General features: G+C 36.6%; 1 protein-coding gene across 4 annotated transcripts in view; it reads right to left on the bottom strand.

The window, feature by feature from the left end:
• The window catches only part of LOC128871897 (cadherin-86C), a 67,599-nt gene that overhangs the window by 33,357 nt on the left and 16,680 nt on the right, over positions 1–17,562 (bottom strand). For 3 of the 4 annotated variants that reach the window (XM_054114055.1, XM_054114052.1, XM_054114053.1), the window contains exons 2-5: positions 10,975–11,635; positions 9,404–9,487; positions 6,109–6,234; positions 336–485 (exon numbers count right to left, since the gene is read on the bottom strand). In XM_054114055.1, coding sequence (XP_053970030.1) covers positions 336–485; positions 6,109–6,234; positions 9,404–9,487; positions 10,975–11,613 — 999 coding nt within the window. In that variant the 5' untranslated portion in view covers positions 11,614–11,635. The remainder of the gene's footprint in view (positions 1–335; positions 486–6,108; positions 6,235–9,403; positions 9,488–10,974; positions 11,636–17,562) is intronic. The other variant, XM_054114054.1, reaches the window with a different exon arrangement.

The raw sequence follows: 17,562 nt of genomic DNA, 5'->3' as shown, positions 1-17,562 counted from the left end.
AATCGAAAGCAATACATTTGAATTATGAAACTTCATACGTATTTATAAACTTTTTTTAAAGGACAGCAAACTCGAATTAAGTACATAGGAATTGGAGGGTCTGGTTCTTGGGTAAAAAAATTGTTATTATTTAAAAGCCAGTGCGATCGGCCATGGAGACTGGGCATACAAGGTACATTGGCAAACTTCGTTAGTATGCACATATATTCGTATTATAATTAAGTCCAAGTCGGGTGAACACATTCCCCGCGTTGTATGGAACACATTTCATAATATATGTATGTAAATGTTTTATTTCTGAGATATAAATAGTACAATATTTTGTTTGAACTCACCTTATCTCCTGGAAGAATACCTGCGGGCAACTTCGTCACAGGTGCAGCTGAAGTAAATACAGGCGGTTGGTCCTGCACGTCTTGTACAATGACTACGAGTTCAAGCCCAGCTATATTGCGGCTATCTTGGCCAGGCTCGGCGTATGCGTCCTATTGCAATGGAAAGAAAAGCTCATTTATGCCCATGATTTAATCATAGAAGGTTAGGTAAGTAAGCAGCATTCTCGCTCCCTCTTGACAAATCGGCTCCCTTATTTGAAAACATGTTATTTCTATACAAATATTCGTACACGTTTTATAAAAAAACTTTTAAATTGTAATACAAATTAAACTTTTGGTGCAAAGTATATGGTCGGCAACACAATTTCCACTTTGACACTTTACCTTGTTATTATTCGTTGAAAATCATTTATCTGTTTGTAAACGTTCAAGTAAGTAAATACAGGGTTTGATTGAAAAGTAATGAGCCTTCTCGCGCGGAGTGTCTGCCAAGTGATCAACCGAATCGGCTGGTGGGGGAAAATGATCGTTGGACCTTCCCCTTCCACTAGAAACTGGTCTCAGTTCGCTGGCAACAGCGGTGCAGTTAACATCGCTCCGCGCGTGAAAGTTGTTTTAAAAGTGTGTTAGGATTTTGCAGTGGCGGTCCGACCTCGTCAATAATTGGACCCTTCGTCACGACAATGCGCCGGCGCACACCGCCTTCCTCGGCACCTCTGCATTGGCCAAGATGTGGGTTCCGGTGCTTCCCCACCCTCCCTACGGCCCAGATCTGTCCCCTCCGGACTTCTTCTTGTTCCCGCGCCTGAAAAGAAAGCTGAAAGGGAGGCGTTTCGACTCCATCGAGGCGATCCAAAAAACTGTAACAACCGAATTGAACGCGATTCCGGCGGATGAGTTTAAAAAATGTTTCCTGCAGTGGAAGGACCGCTACCAGCGGTGTATTGACGCTCAAGGGTCCTGTTTTGAAGAATATTAGTTGTATAAGCCAAAAGGTTTAATAAAACTGCTTAAAAAAAATAAGGCTCATTACTTTTCAATCAAACCCTGTATAATAATAAAAGCTAATTATTTTGTAAATTAATGTCGTTTTTCACTATTTATGGTAGGTCGATTATGTCTTCCATATGGTGGTAGCCTATTATTTGGAGACGGCTTTCTGCTGCAGAAAACCACCGGTTTGTGAATTTTCGTATACGTAAGTCCAGATCAGACATTTGTAAAAATTCGTCGTAAACTTTTTCATTCATAGGCTTTTAGAACAGCGTTTTTGCTGATATAATAGTGACCACATTACATATGACACAATACATAAACTACAGTTAGTAAGTTCTGTTAGAATATTTACTAATAAATTGTTTATAAAGTTTTTATTTGTACGACTTCACAGACGAGCAAGTGCAGCGGAAGGAGTGTGTTGAAGAGCTAGGTGGCACAACTATTGTGGTTTTTAGAACCGAAGGCAAGTATGCACGTATTTCTACCACTGTCACATGTGGTGCCACGGACAATTTCATAGATGACATTGGGCGTGCTGTGTATGATGGTGCAAATACCTACGTAGTTAAGTGTTTGACATGTGACGGTCATTATGTGCCTAGTGCTGCTACCACTGAAATCAATTTGGCTTCCGAACTGGCTGTGCACGTCTATACCTTACCTGGTCTAGAACAATATGCTGTATCTACGTAGATGCATGCGCAACACCTACGCGAGCAAGTTTTCGCGCTTTACGTCTGCAATTACACCTAAGTTGTAGTGATATGGTTTTCAGATTTTTGATTTCTGCCCGAATAAGTACAGGGTTGCAACACCTATACGAGCAAGTGCACACACTTTTCTCATACTTCTAATAATAGTAAGAATTAGGAAAATGTATTCATATGTTCTGAAAATGTATTCATATGTTTAGGAAGCGCACTATGCCAATGGAGAGCCGAGTGAGTGTGAGCGATACACCGTCGTCGAAACGATCTGAAGCAACTGAACAAGTTGTGGAGGATGTGGAGATGGCGGACAATCTCTCAGTAGACTCAGATGGATCTCTGGTACCGAGTAAGTCTTTGACAGCGGTTAAACCTGGTGCGAATCAGGTAAGTACCGGTAAAAAGACTGAAGTTATTGGAGAGTGGAACGCAGGTGTTGGTCTATCCGCAAGGCAGATTAAACGAAGAAAACAGAAGGCGAAGCAAGCCGAAGCATAAGCTAAGGTAAGTACTCAAGCTCCGTCAACTTCGACACCTGTAATGGAAACGGGAAAGCGTGACAGAACAGAGGATTCCTCTGTAGCGTTGCACTCTTCCGGAAACGAAACGGGGTCTGCGCCAACGACCGGGAAGAGGAGAAAGGCAAAGAAGAGGAAAGTCGAGAGACGAAATTCGGAAATGCCTGCATCCTCGACCCAATCCAAGGCAGACAAACCTTTGCCTGACAAGGCAAAGGCTAAGGGACCTAAAATGATACTCTTCCGTCAACGTCTGGCGAATCATTCATCATGGCAGCAAAGGCAATGACGGTGGAGATACATACCGACAAACAAGACGGTCTACTGTCCAAAGGGCAACAAGACTATCTTGGCAGCTATCTTTAGGAAGCTATCGGTGAGTCGAAAGACGCGCCGCTTTCGAGGGGAAAAGCGTGGTTGACGGCATCGTAAAGGTGCACTGTTCCAATGCTTTTTCCCGAGAATGGCTGGAAAAAGAGATAGCAAAAACTCCAGCTTGCGAAAACAGCAAGTTCATTCTTGTTGAGAGTAACAAAGGAAGGCTGGTACGAGCGAGTGTCTGGATTCCGGGTCCTTCCTGTAGTTGAGCAGAACTCCTCCCAGGCATCCGTGTTCAGAACAAAGATCTTGACACGACTCTCTGGAGAGTATACTCGTGCACCAGGCAGAAATCCGCTACCACTTTGGAGGCGGGTTTCCACTTAGAGACCCAAACAGAAGAGGTCTGGGCTAATCATCGACTTATACAGAGAGAATATAAGAAAAAAGTACGGAAAGCCAAACTTGAATCCTAGACAATTTTCTGCAGTAACGTCGAAGAAATGAGGGAAACAGGGAGACTTTGTAAGGTCCTCATTTAGACCGCTCAGTAAGGCTGGATTCCATTCGAAAACCTGATGGTTTATACACCATTTCCAAATCGGAAACGTTTAATGCTCTACTCGAAACCCATTTTCCGGGTAGTAGAACTCTCTCTGAAGTAGAGAGTGGCATGAACAATAACGGCAGCAACGGTGGAACCTCTAGGTACAGCTGGTATATTGCTAGTCGGATAGTGACAAAGGAATCGATAAGGTTCTCCTTGTTTTCCTTTGAGAACTTAAATTCCCCTGGACCTGACGGAATATATCCAGCAATGCTTAAAAAACGAGAAGACAGGCTGATTGAGGTCCGAAAAGGATCTTCACAGCCTGTCTTGCATTTGGTTATATACCATCCCAATGGCGACGCGTAAGAGTAGTATTTATTCCGAAACCAGGAAAAGATGACTATTCTCTGGCAAAAAGTTTTAGACCAATCAGTTTGACATCGTTCGTGTTGAAAAGTCTGGAACGAGTGGTGGAGAAACATATTCGAGTGGGGGTATTGCCGAGAAGTCCACTTAGTAGAAATCAACCCGCTTACCAGAGTGGAAAATCATATGAATCAGCCTTACACGATCTTGTTAGCAAGATTGAAGCCGGGCTGGAAGCTGACGAATACACAATGGACATTGAGGGGGGTTTTGATAATGCCACTTTCGGCTCGATATGCTCTTCTGCCGAACGACACGGAGTTAATCAAACCATTGTAAAATGGATATATTCCATGCTCTCTGAGGGGCTGTTAACCGCTGGTGGGAGCAGTGACGAACAAATCACAGTCAGGGCCAAGCAAGGATGTCCCCAAGAGGGTTTTCTTTCTCCGCTGTTGTGGTGCTTCGTCTTAGACTCTCTATTAGTGGAGATGCAGGAATTCGGTTTTCACGTCCAAGCATATGCGGACGATGTCTGTGCGCTAACATCGGATAAATCCTTAAGGAGGCTTTGCACGGCATCATTACAGTACACAAACCATGGGGTCGGCATATGACCACCATTGGAATCATAGAGGACCCGGTATGCCTTTTATGCTGGGAGGAGGCGGATAGCACTGAGCACTTTCTCTGTGAGTGTCCTGCCTTTGCTAAAGCACGGCTTCTTTGTCGGTGTCATGAGAATGAGTAATATTCGTTAGGATATTTACAGATTTGCCAAAGAATCTGGAAAATTCTCACAGGACTAACTATCTCTATCTGTGTCTCTATTCTTTCCTATCTCTTTCTCTGATACTTTTCTCCTTCCCTCCTTGACTATCTTCCCCCTTTGCAGAGCTTTAAATACAATGGGCTTTTTAGTCTGAGTGTTTTAGGAGCCACCAAATCTCCTGGTGCTTCTTGGCTCGACCTTTTCAAATTTCATTTCAGTAAATTTGTAATTTTGCAAACAATTTTAACTCTTCTAACTCCAAATTTTTTCTTATGTTTAGAAATGATCGACTGAACTTCTATTTTCGCAATGACTTTACGGTAACATACATATGTACATGTATTGTTTTGCACGTAATACGAAATTAAACTTTCTGTTTTATCCCATTTCTGTCGTTTAAGTATATTTTGACCTTTGGTGTATTATAGGACTTTAGGAAAATATTCTTGTAATAAATTTAACACATTATATTCCTTTATTATGACTATTTTTTGTTCCTGAGATTCTTAAAATGTTCCTCTGATATATTCCTGGTTATTTTTAACGTATCTTGGCAGTCAAATCAGTATCAAATACAATGGTTTAACAAGTTACTCTCTCAATGCATAATATAAGTATTTATGATATTTTAAGGAATAAAAGTTTGTAAAAACAGTTATGAAAAGTACATTTACGTTCATACAATACTGAAATGAGCAAATTTGCCACATCTCGTAATGCAAAGATTACTAAACATGGCTATATATGTATAAGAGTGAACAAATTTTCCAAAATGTTTTTATTTACTAGCAGCATTTCCTTTTTAATGTAATGAAAATACTTCTTTAGAGACTCCATTTTTTTACTTTTGTCTCGTTTCACATCTAACTAATATTTGTTTTACAACTACGAACTAACATAAAACACATACATACATAAGTAACATGACATAGTTCTGCGTGCTCTTGTGTTAGGTAAACATCGAAAATATTCTAAATAAATATTACATATGCTTAAAGAAATAAACTATAATTTTTCTGTTGTTTTGTTTTAATGTAGATTCAATAACCAATATACTTGGTTTTCTCTTATTACAGGACTAAATAGCTACTTTACGTACTTTTTACTACCTTTAGGCAAGAAGGGGAAAACATTTTTCTCTCTTTCCCCATCCTTCGTAAATACAACCCTAAAATAAGGGAATATCAATGCGCCCTTGTCATGACTTACCTAACCTTCTATAATTGAATCATGATTTATGCCTATGTTGGAAAAAATATAATTTTACCGTCATTGATACATTTTTATATTTTTCTTTCATAATATGCTTCGATATAAACACCAACGTATATAACAAGCAAGCTCAGCCGTTGGAATTTGCTTTTCAAGTGGATAAACTTTTCGAAAATAATCAAAATTGGCAAATATAATAACTGAATTTCGTGAAAGTAGTTTTACTTTCTGATTCTTTAATGAACAATGCTTAGATTTTCTAACACCAGCTACGCGGCGTGCCAGATGCATATATTATACAAATTTATCTCTGTCACTTCTTTATACTTACGTTGGCCAATATTGTTAGATGGTGCATCGCTTGCTTCTCGAAATCTAGTGGACCTAGCAAAAACACGGTGCCTTCTGTGGTTTCTGTTGATACAATTTTTTGCCTAATTGCAAAGAGCTGAGAACCCTAAAAATAAATCGATTAGTCATAGGGGTATGGTAAAAAATGGATAAAAGTTAAAATTACTATTTATTATTTATTCGACTAATGCATTTACGATTGTCGCCAAAACTTGTGGGTAAATTTGTGAGTTTTCGAGATTATATTTGTTATTATTTTTTTAATTTTAATTAAATTTATTTGCTATACTTATTAGTGTGAACGCAAGGACTTGGTTTGCACCACGATTCGGGGACATAAAAAAAATTGTATAGAAATTAGAAAAAACCGAATTGAATCAGCGAATGAAAATGAGAATTTCTGAGAAGCTATTGTCAGTTTTCAGCTAATTCTTTAATTATATATTAAAGGAATTCACTGCGTCCAGCTCGATAATAATAATAATAATACAAATACAAGCTTTTCTTCAAATAAAATTATTCTTTGTGGTGTTACAAGATGCTCTCCAAAGTATACTCGTACAAGACTTTTAAAGATATGTAGATATATAAGTATTTTACTGCATCATAAGCCGCATAATGATTTCGCATCGATACACAAATGATTAATTGAATGAGATCAATTTGTTAATCAACCAAAACCCATATTCAATGCGGCTTCCATAAAAACTTCAAATTCTCCAAAGATAAAAAAATTCGGGGAAACTTGACGAAATTACGATTTGCTCCATTTCATCTCGTCGATCGAGACTAGCTACCGATTTTGTTAATAAAAATTGTACTGTAACTGCATATACATAGATATGTATGCACATATGCAAAGTTTTTAAAAAAGTATTTTGACTTTGTATTTTATTAATGTTGAATCATTTTGTCTTTGGTTTGTATGCATCAGAGGTATTATTTAATACAAAAATTGCATCGCTTTGGCAAATGCTTATCTTCTGCGTAAAATTGGTATTATTAAACAGTGGATTTCATTAGAGGGTTAAAAATGGAATCACAGATATTAAAAGTAAGTTCTGTTTTTGGTTTCAATTTCCAACAAATTGTAAAAAGTGACAATGGCAACCAAAAAAAAAAAACTCAGTTGCAAGCTTTAAGTGTATTATCTCCCTAAAGTTACATTGCATTTAAAACGGAATTGTGAATACCCAACATACATATCTGCTAAGAAATTGTTGTCACTGAGTTATATGGGTTATTAACTTCAAATTAAAGTTTTTAGTTTGAAATTAAATTTTTTTAAAAGCAAATCAAAGTTTTTTTATTTCAAATTAAATTTTTTAAATTCAAATTAAAGTTTATTATTGTAATATTGAATGTTTATGGTGCAATAAAAAATGAATAATAACAAGAATAAGAATCAAAAAAAGTTAAATAGAGCAATTTGTACAAAGCATTTAATGCAACGGTTGTTCTACTACAACCAGCGGTAGTTTTTTAGACATAGAAGTAAGAGTGGTCATTGATTCTTCAATAATCTGTACAAAATTTTGATTATTTTGTGGATCGGCCAGCAAATTTCGTGCAGACAATTTTCTTCATTTGATGCATTGGTGTTCATTATCATAAACTTATTTAAGGGCTTAAAGGATTTTGAATTTCAAATATTTATTTTAAAATAAATAATAATTACACAACAAGAAAAGAAAAGTTTTATTCTGTGCTTACTGCGATTGCAAAAAAAGTTTTTTTTTGTGATTACTACAATTGCTAAACTTTAAACAAGTGTTTAACCTTATTATTAGCAAAATAAATATATTTGGAAAAGAAAAATTAATTATCATATCATATTTCATAAACTTTAATTTGAAATTAAAAATCTTTAATTTGAATTTACAAAAATTTAATTTGAAATAAAAAAAACTTTAATTTGAATGTAAAAAAAATTAATATGAAATTAAAAAAACTTTAAGTGTTTAGGTAAAACTCCATAAATATGGAAATTAACATAATATAACCTATATTTACCATTAAAAATGTCTTTAGGAGCTTATAATAAAATTGAATAGCGTATATTTTTGGGCAGCATTTAACCCAATTAAATTATTTGTAAAAAAAAAAAATTAACTCATATACCTAAGTTCTTATTTAATTACAGATTTTCTTAAATAAAGCTGTCGTCACGCCTAACGGGTTATTGAAAAATATTATTCCCTCAACTGAAAGTAACGTTATTTAATTAAAAGTTATGATGACGTCAATTATAAAATTTCATTGAAGGAGTATCATTTTTCCCATAAACGATGGATACACAGAGAAAGATTACGTACATGACACAGGAACAGTTTTTAAGAATTGCAAAAACGTTTTTTAAAACAATTAACCTTGTTGAATAGTTTTAAATTACTAAAATTATTTTTATTTGTATATTATATAATTGAGAAAAAAATAATATAACCCGTTAAATTATTAATAAATTCTATGAGTGCAGTTTATGAAATTTATTACATTTTCATGCATCCTATCTGGCAATTCTTTCATGCTTATGTATGTCTGATACCAAGCTAAATTCTTAATTCGACGCAGTTAGCCTTTGAGATAAAAAAATAGAAAATTTAATGCGCTCTTCAATACCACCACAACCAAGGGGGAAAAGACGGCAAATGTGTGCTGCTTGCGGACCAATACAGTATCGCATGCAACAGCAAAGCGGTAATTCCAACGATTCCACTCTGATAGGTCAATCGTCGAATATATTGACTAAATCATGGAAATCGTCGAGTCGGTCTTAACACTGCCCTTGCACTATTCCATTGCCTTGGAATCGAAGGTTAGCCAGGTAACTGCTCGGAACCTTCGCATAATGATACATGTTTTCTTAGGTATTTGGCCGAGCTCCTCCTTCAATTTGTGGTGCGAGTCTTGATGTAGTTCCAGAAATGAACCTACAGTTTTATGCCACCTCTGAACGGCAGATGATTTTGTATGAGGCCTTTTTCATGGCAAAAATACACTCGAAGGTTTGCCATTGACTGCCCAACTCATTTGGCTTCCTTCAACTTCATATGCCTGAATTGTAAAGTATGTCTAAGTGAGACATCGGGGTGCAACACTTTTTGACCAACTTAGGGAGTGCCCAGGTAATAAAGAAAGGAATTTTGTCTTACAGGTATATGAAGTATAAGCATTTATAGCTTATTTTTTCATCTAATGTAGTATTGTACGGCTCACGAGCTTTGTGAACGTAATCAAGAGGCTTTAAAGTTTATTAGCTACCATCTCGTACTTACCCATAATTCTAGGTAAACTGGCTTTTGGAAAAGTGGATTTTTGCGTGCTATCACGTAATCCAATTCGGTACCGCGTTTTGAATCCTGGAATATAGAGCAATTATTAAAATTTAGAAAATCGTACGCTAAAAATTAAAACTTATTTTAAAATATATGTGTTATATGTATCATAGTATGGAATGTCACCTACCCGGAATGCGTGTTATTTAGGTAAGTCCCGAAATTTAACTTTTTTGGCGTATTGTCTAAAACTGAAGTACCGCCCAGATGGAATTTCAAATGATGCAAATATGTTAGTTATATAAAACCGCATAAAATATTACATGTATTTACAACTTGTGTTTCCTTCGGTATTATTAAAATGAACTAAATTATAAAACATTTTTAATATTTATATTACAAAGTTATTTATGTTTATTGTCTAATATTTTGTACGACGACCATTACGTTTTATGACTCCAAGGCTTTCTTTGTCATCGAATAAACCAACAACTTCCAGAGATATGTGGTATTGTGTCAGGTTACATTGAAAGCTTCAAACAGTCACTCGTTTGTTATACAATTTTTCCTTATATAAAGCCTCTTAGCATTTTGCCGCAACCATTTTTTAGATTATTTGGGATCTTTGTCCTTCTCGAACTTAATTTTAATAGTATTTGGTCCTCAACATACTAGCTGTGATACAATATTTATTTAATTTTACTCGCCTTATTCCATTTAAGTCTCTTTGATAATATTTGGTTTCATTTGAGCACAATACAGTTTCTCACTTCTGAACTGGCTAGTTAAGATGGGATTTGGAAAACTCAAAACTTACTTTTCCGCTTATATACGAAATAAATCGAACAGGTAGGCCGCCACTGCTTTTCTTCTAGTCGTCCTAGCACTAATGACCAAAGTTAGTTCACTTTGTGGCATATATTGTCAGAAATAATATTATGTACCTTTTCAAGAAAACATTTAGACGTTTTACATACAAACCATCTTTCCACCCGTCAATCATGGGTATATACATTTTACAGTTCTACTTCAACGCTTAAAATATGCCATTAAATTCTGAATATATGCTCCAAAAATGCTAATAAAATCCTTACATGTCTTAAGATATGCATTCAAATTGTATACAGAGTGCGTTTAATAACTATAGCACAGGGACTTGTGGACCAGTTGTGACAATTTGTTTGTTTCTTCTTTTACTTTAATAATTTTCTGTGAAAATATATGTAGATCATTTGCCTACAGAAGCCATACAGACCCAAGTTTCAAACTTTATACAAATAAAAAAAAATCTACAAATTTTCGAAAAAATTACGAGTTAGCAGATTTAAAGCCCATTGAATTTCGGTATATTAAGGTGCAAGTTGCCATAAGAAATATAACTCAAAATTGTAAATTTTTTTGTACAAAGGATACTAATTTCATCGGCTTTTTCCTAATATGCGCGACAAAAAACATAGTGTAACATATTTTGGGCTGCCCTGGTAATGAGTATGTGGAAGGAATGAAATATCGTTTACGGTATAAATTTGTGGATGAATTATGTATGAATTTATGCTTATACTAGTCCTTACCTCTGAAATCATTATAATACCCGGTTTGTGTGGAAATATGAGATCGTGGGGTGTTGTGAAATTTGTGGCTGTAATCGAACACATTTGGCTAGCCATGCCACCTTTGGTGTCCTTCACTGAAACTTGGAAATCGTAGTAGCGCCCCGGTTCCAAACGTCGCTGTAACACAACATTGGCTTGGCAAACGGAATTGTATTTTGTACATGGAAGTGATTCAATCTTAACAGTAGCAGATGCGGCATCTCCTTTAAGTTCAAATGTCAGTGGGTAGTCAAACTCCTCGTCAGTGGCACGTAATCGATAAATTACAGAGCCGACTTGCGCATCTGCCGGCACCAATACGAGACGCATTCGTGTCGAAGGGTCGAACTTTGGATCCACACAATGAACAATGTGTAATGGGCATAGAATGCCAATTAATATACCGAGTGTCCATATTCGAGATGTCGTTCTTGTGTTTCTCATTGAAATAGGGAGTGATAACGTAGTTAATGGGGAATACACTGAAAACCGGGAAAGTGGTTTGAATATTCTTCTCTTCTTTGGTGATAAGCCCATACCTCGTATGCAAGAACCGTGTCTTTTTCTGACGTAATGATTATGATTGTGTTTTCTGTTGTTACACCAGCTGGAAGTCATCACCGCAAACTTCACTGAAGCACTGAAGAAAAATAAAATAAATTAAATACTTTAAAATTACATGTACATCTGTGAATACTAGTGACGTTCAAATATACGAGTGTACGAGTATACACGTATACATAAAAATACAATGCGCTAAAAAAACCTATAAATTTTAAGTCAAAGGTAGGAAGAAAATTATTCAAGGAAGTAATATTCTGGACCCAAGGAGAAAATCAGTCTCATTGAACATGGGCGTGCAATAAACCTTTAATTAAAACACTTCTCCAACTAGACTGGGAATATATATGTATCTTTATATTATTATAAAGGGTGTTTTTTTAGAGGTTAGGTTTTCAAGATGAAATAAAACGTATATAATTTAATGTTATGGCCAAGAATTTAGCTTTATTATAAAGATAAGGGTTTGCCATTATGTTTTAAAAATGATTTCGGGTAAGTGGCCGCCGCGGCTGGCTCGAATAAATTCCAGCCGAGAGGCCCAATTTTCGACCACTTTTTGCAGCAATTGGGGCCGTATGTCAGCAATAACGCGCCGAATATTCTCTTCCAAGACGTCAATCGTCTCGGGCTTATCTGCGTAGACAAGCGACTTCACATAGCCCCACAAGAAATAGTCCAGCGGTGTTATATCGCACGATCTTGGAGGCCCCGCCACAGGTCCACGGCGCGAGATAATGCGCTTACCAAAAAATTCCTTCAATAAATCGATTGTTGCGTTGGCTGTATGGCATGTAGCGCCGTCTTGTTGGAACCAAAGGTCGTCCACATCAACATCGTCCAATTCATGCACGAAAAAGTCATTAATCATGGCTCTATAGCGCTCTCCATTGACTGTAACATTATGGCCGGCCTCATTTTTAAAGAAATATGGACCAATGATTCCCTCTGCCCATAGAGCACACCAAACAGTGACTTTTTGAGAATGTAACGGCGTCTCAGCAATGGCTTGTGGATTATGTTCATTCCAAATGCGACAATTTTGCTTATTGACATACCCATTCAACCAAAAGTGAGCTTCACCGCTGAACAAAATTTTCTTGTGAAAATCGGGATCGGTGGCGATCTCGTTTTGGGCCCATTCACCGAACGTGCGACGCGCTTGATGGTCGTTCGGCTTCAATTCTTGCACGAGTTGGATTTTGTAAGCCCGCAAACCAAGATTCTTCCGCAAAATCTTCCATAAAGTGGATGGGCACATCTCCAATTGCTTCGCGCGATGGCGGATGGACTCATTCGGGTCTTCTTCGATACTCTGCTCCACAGCAGCAATAGCGTCTTCGGTGCACACTGTACGTCGTCTCTGAGGATGCGTATTATCCACTAGAGCAAACGTGGTGCGAAACCGATCCATGGTTAATCGAATTAGTGACTCTGATGGACGATTATGTCGACCGAATATTGGACGCAGCGCGCGATTCGGCTATTGATATTTTGATTAAACCAGCACGGTTTTTTGAGTCAGCAAGTTTCTCTCTTATAATGAAATTTAGTGGTATATCTCATAAGACTCAAAGAGTAATCTTCGAGCATTGTGGGCGAGCATCCTCCTTGGTAACGCGTCTCGAATGCAGCGACATATTGATGAAAGCGTTCTCTGTGTTCGTCTTTAACTAAACCCATATTTTCGGGGAGAAAGCTCAAATGTGAAAAGAATGTGAAGAAAATGCAATTTGAATGACATACTGCATCTCATTTTATAATAGCAGCCAACAACACTTTCATTTTTCACTGTGTCACTAACTTTTGTGCGGCACGATTTGACCTTCCTCTACTCAGAAAATAAGTTCGACTGTCAGTCAAATACGATGCCGGAACGGATACAGTAGACTCATCCTGGTGGGGATATGATAAGTTGGCTCAGTCCACCTCAGCACATTTTAAGAACCCAAAACTTATTTTATGATTAAGTCAGACTTTTTGATTTTGGTGTAAGCTCGCGACAAATATAACAAAATAAATCAAGACTGTTAACAAGCCAATTTCAATATTAGCCATTAGACTAATGTGTACGAAAATTTTTGATTGCAATACAACACTAAATTTTCGTACTAAGGCAAATATTGGAAAAGTTTCGTGAATACGCCATAACGACGTATCATCTTTTTATAGATTTCCAAGCAGCTTCCAACAGCATAATTTGAACTCAGCTCTTCTCAGCGATGACTGGGTTCGATATTACCGATAAGCTAATACGCTTCACGCGGCCGACTATGCACAATAAAAGGAACGTTGTAAGAGTTCAAAACGATTTATCGTTTGGGAGGAGAATTTGCGAAAAACTTTTGGCACGATATGTGATAACGAATAGCCGAAGTGCTGCAATCATGAATTCGAAAAACTATACATGCATCTGTAATAACTACAATAATTATTAACAGGCTGAGATGGGCAGTCACATATTACGAGGTTCACACTTACTCTTTGAAAAATGCCACAGACAGAGAAAAAAGGGCCACCCACCGTTCAGATGCATTGACGGTGTAAATGAAGACGCAGGTTTTTCTAGGATTCCGGGCATGGAGGACGTAGGCAGGAAGCCGAGATTATTGGAGGGACCTACAGTTTCAAGCCGACTCCGAACGGCGGATATTTTTATGAAGAGCTTTTTCATAGCAGAAATACACTCGGAGGCTTGCCATTGACTACCGAGGGGCGACCGCTATTAGAAAAATGTTTTTATTAATTTTGGTTTCACCGAGATTCGAATCAACGTTCTCTCTGTGAATTCCGAATGGTAATCACGCACCAACCCATTCGGCTACAGCGGCCGCCGATATATACAATGTAACCCTAACTTAATTAGCACAATGGCTACTAGGGCCTTCAGTGCTTAAAAATGAAATATGTTCTAATATTACTTACAAAATAATGGAAAAATAATAAAAAAAACTATTGTACAATTTAAAAAAACATGTTGCAAATTTCTGTTTTGTCACATACAACAAACTGTCAGGTAATCCTCAAGGCAGATTTTCCGTTGGTAGATTGGTAATACGAGTATCTATTGCGAGTTCATTAAGAAAAGGTTGCATATGTACTGAAAACGTATTTCTTGTATAAATATTCTAGAACTTTCGCATTCTTAATATGTTATTGTTATACTATACTAGTATTGCCTTCGGAAAAGTTGGTTTGAGCGATATCCTCTTTAATAATTATTAGCGTTTGTTGTTTTGGGTAACTACGGTTGGACAGTGTAACAAAAACTAGTGAGCCTGTGAGGCGTAAATCGTCAAAAGATTGCATAAAAAAGAGAATATGAGAAAACAATTCAAATTGCTCTGTAAAAATTAATAATTTGTTAACATTCCCTATTTTATTTTTTCTCAGCTATAGCAACCCTGTCTGTCCCGACTACGTCTTTCCATTCCTTTTCATTCTCTGACTTTCAACTGACATCTATATCATTCAAATACTTTTTTCTGTGAATACTCCCGCTAAAGTTCATATATTTAAAATACATATATTTCGAACCCTTTAAACAGCAATCATTTTGCGTACTAAAAATTCTCAATTTGTTTTATTCAATCGTCACTTCTGTATTTCTCCTAAAAATGTTTCAGTTTTGAGGCATAGAAGGTATGGTAGGAAGAGTTGTCCTTTTTAATTAAGTGTACATTGGGACGCGTTAATTTGTATGGAACGATATACTTCCTATCAGATTCGGATTATACATATAATTCTAAGAAATAATTGGCCCATAAGAATATAGCTCTAAAGTCTATTTCAAGTCACCTATATTTTAAGAGAAATTATTTTTAATTAGTGCCTTATATAGTATATTTATATACTTTAGAAGAGTTATATTTACTTAAGCATTATTAAAACAATTTTCGTTATACAAACTTTTAGTATGTACTTGGGAATTTTTTTGTACGAAGAACTCATTTTGACAAATACTTCTAATTTAAAGAATCGATGACGCTTTCATGAAAGGGTATGAAAAAGACGGGCGTCAATATCCTGCGTTATACCTATAAACCAGTACAGCGAAAAATGATGAGGTTTTTGATGCATATAAATGTAAAACATTTTTTTACTCAAATCTTAATGGTTTTGAAAAATATGAAGAATAAAATATTATGTTGACGTAAGAGGTAAACATGGTAGTCTGCAGCACCAGATTCCAACATAAGCTAGCTGTCCCCTGATCGAAAAACGCGAAACCAGATCGATCATGTTGTGATATATGGAAGACACACTTCCAGTGTTTTAGAAAGTTTGGCGGCTTACACAAGGTTTTAAGACCGGGCGTTTTCCTATAAGAACAAAGATGGCGATCTGAGCATATTTAAATTATGGAGGGAACACTTCTCGAACCTGTTAATTAGTGATAGCTGCACTTGTCACAGAGAATGTTAAGATCCCTATACCCCAATCGGTGACGACGAAATTGTCTTTCCGCTACCCGAACATGCCGAAGCGAAAATAGCGATAACGCGGCTAAAGAGCAACAAAGCCGCGGGCGCTGACGGACTGCCGGCTGAGCTATTCAAACAGGGCGGCGAGGAGCTTGTAAGGTGCATGCATCAGCTCCTATGCAAAATATGGTCGGATGAAAGAATGCCTGCCGATTGCAATTTAAGGATGCTCTGCCCAATCCGCGAGCTTATTGTGTGAAAGGCTGAAACCCACCATCAACCAACTGATTGGACCTTCTCAGTATGGCTTAAGACCTGGAAAGTCTACCATCAACCAAATATTCAGAATACACCAAATCTTGGAAAAAAACCCATGAAAGGAGAATCGACACACACCAAATTTCCGTCGACTTCAAAGCTGTATTCGAAAGTACGGAAAGGAGTTACTTGTATGCCGCGATGTCTGAATTTGATATCGCCGCAAAACTAATATGGCTATGCAAGATGATGTTACTCAATACCAGTAGCGTCACTGTTGACAGTTATGATTTTGAGGTTGTAAAAGACTTCGTATATTTAGGAACCATCATTAACACCTATAGCAATGCCAACCTTCAAATCCAACGTAGAATGCATAGCATGCAAATAACTGTTGACCGTTTTATTCTTTATTATTCTTTACGCTCTGTTCGTGAACACAACCGAAAAAAAGCATACACTCTCGCTCTTGCTCTGAGTAGTAGTAGACTTCGTTTCTTTTTGTTTTTGTTTTCTCTTGAGCGCATTGAGTTCAGCCATTCGTGTGACGCTTTTTTAAGAACATTGTGTAAGGAGAGATACGATTAACGTTCGCAAAATGAGACTCAGTAAGTGAGCAAATGACTGAAAAAGTCAATGCAAACGGTGTTCACATTAATTTGCCTTGTAGATAAAAAGAAATACATTTTTTTTAAAGAACAATTTAAATTTATTTCCAATTATTTTGTTGTTTTTTATGTATCATTATTTACATACAATATATATTTAGTATTTATTAGAAGTTGAACTTAATAACTAATAAAGCGTTAAGCGTTATTGGGTTCATGCCAAATGGTTCATAAATTGGATTCATTATTTCTCTAAACACTCCACTGTTCAGGAACAGAAATGGTTTTCCATCGGTGGTGACAATTTTTAATATTGAAGAAACAATTGAATTTTCACTCGGGTGATACGTCACTTTTCTTTTTTCCTCGTTACTGTCCCATTCTTTATAAATTTTCGCATGTTTTGTAGTTAAATTAGTTTTAAATTTGTAGCATGAGTGCCTGACAATTTCAAACCGCATATACATATTACAAATTGATTTATTTTCTTGCGGATTAAATTTAAAGGATTGATGCAATTTTTTTTCAAATACCTTCCCATTTCGTACAAAATACAATATTTAACCGCACACACACAATTCACGGACGCAAATAATATGTTTAGCCACACTTTTCTCAAAGTTTGAGTAAAATACACTTATTTGTAGACAACGAGAAACGGTCAACAGTTATTTGCGACCTCTGGTAGAACGTCTATTGCCAACAAGTGCTACTTT

This window comes from Anastrepha ludens, chromosome 2 (assembly GCF_028408465.1).
Source record: "Anastrepha ludens isolate Willacy chromosome 2, idAnaLude1.1, whole genome shotgun sequence".
Taxonomy (NCBI): domain Eukaryota; kingdom Metazoa; phylum Arthropoda; class Insecta; order Diptera; family Tephritidae; genus Anastrepha; species Anastrepha ludens.
The sequence above is the reverse complement of the archived record's forward strand: the minus strand, read 5'-3'. Positions and strand labels throughout refer to the sequence as shown.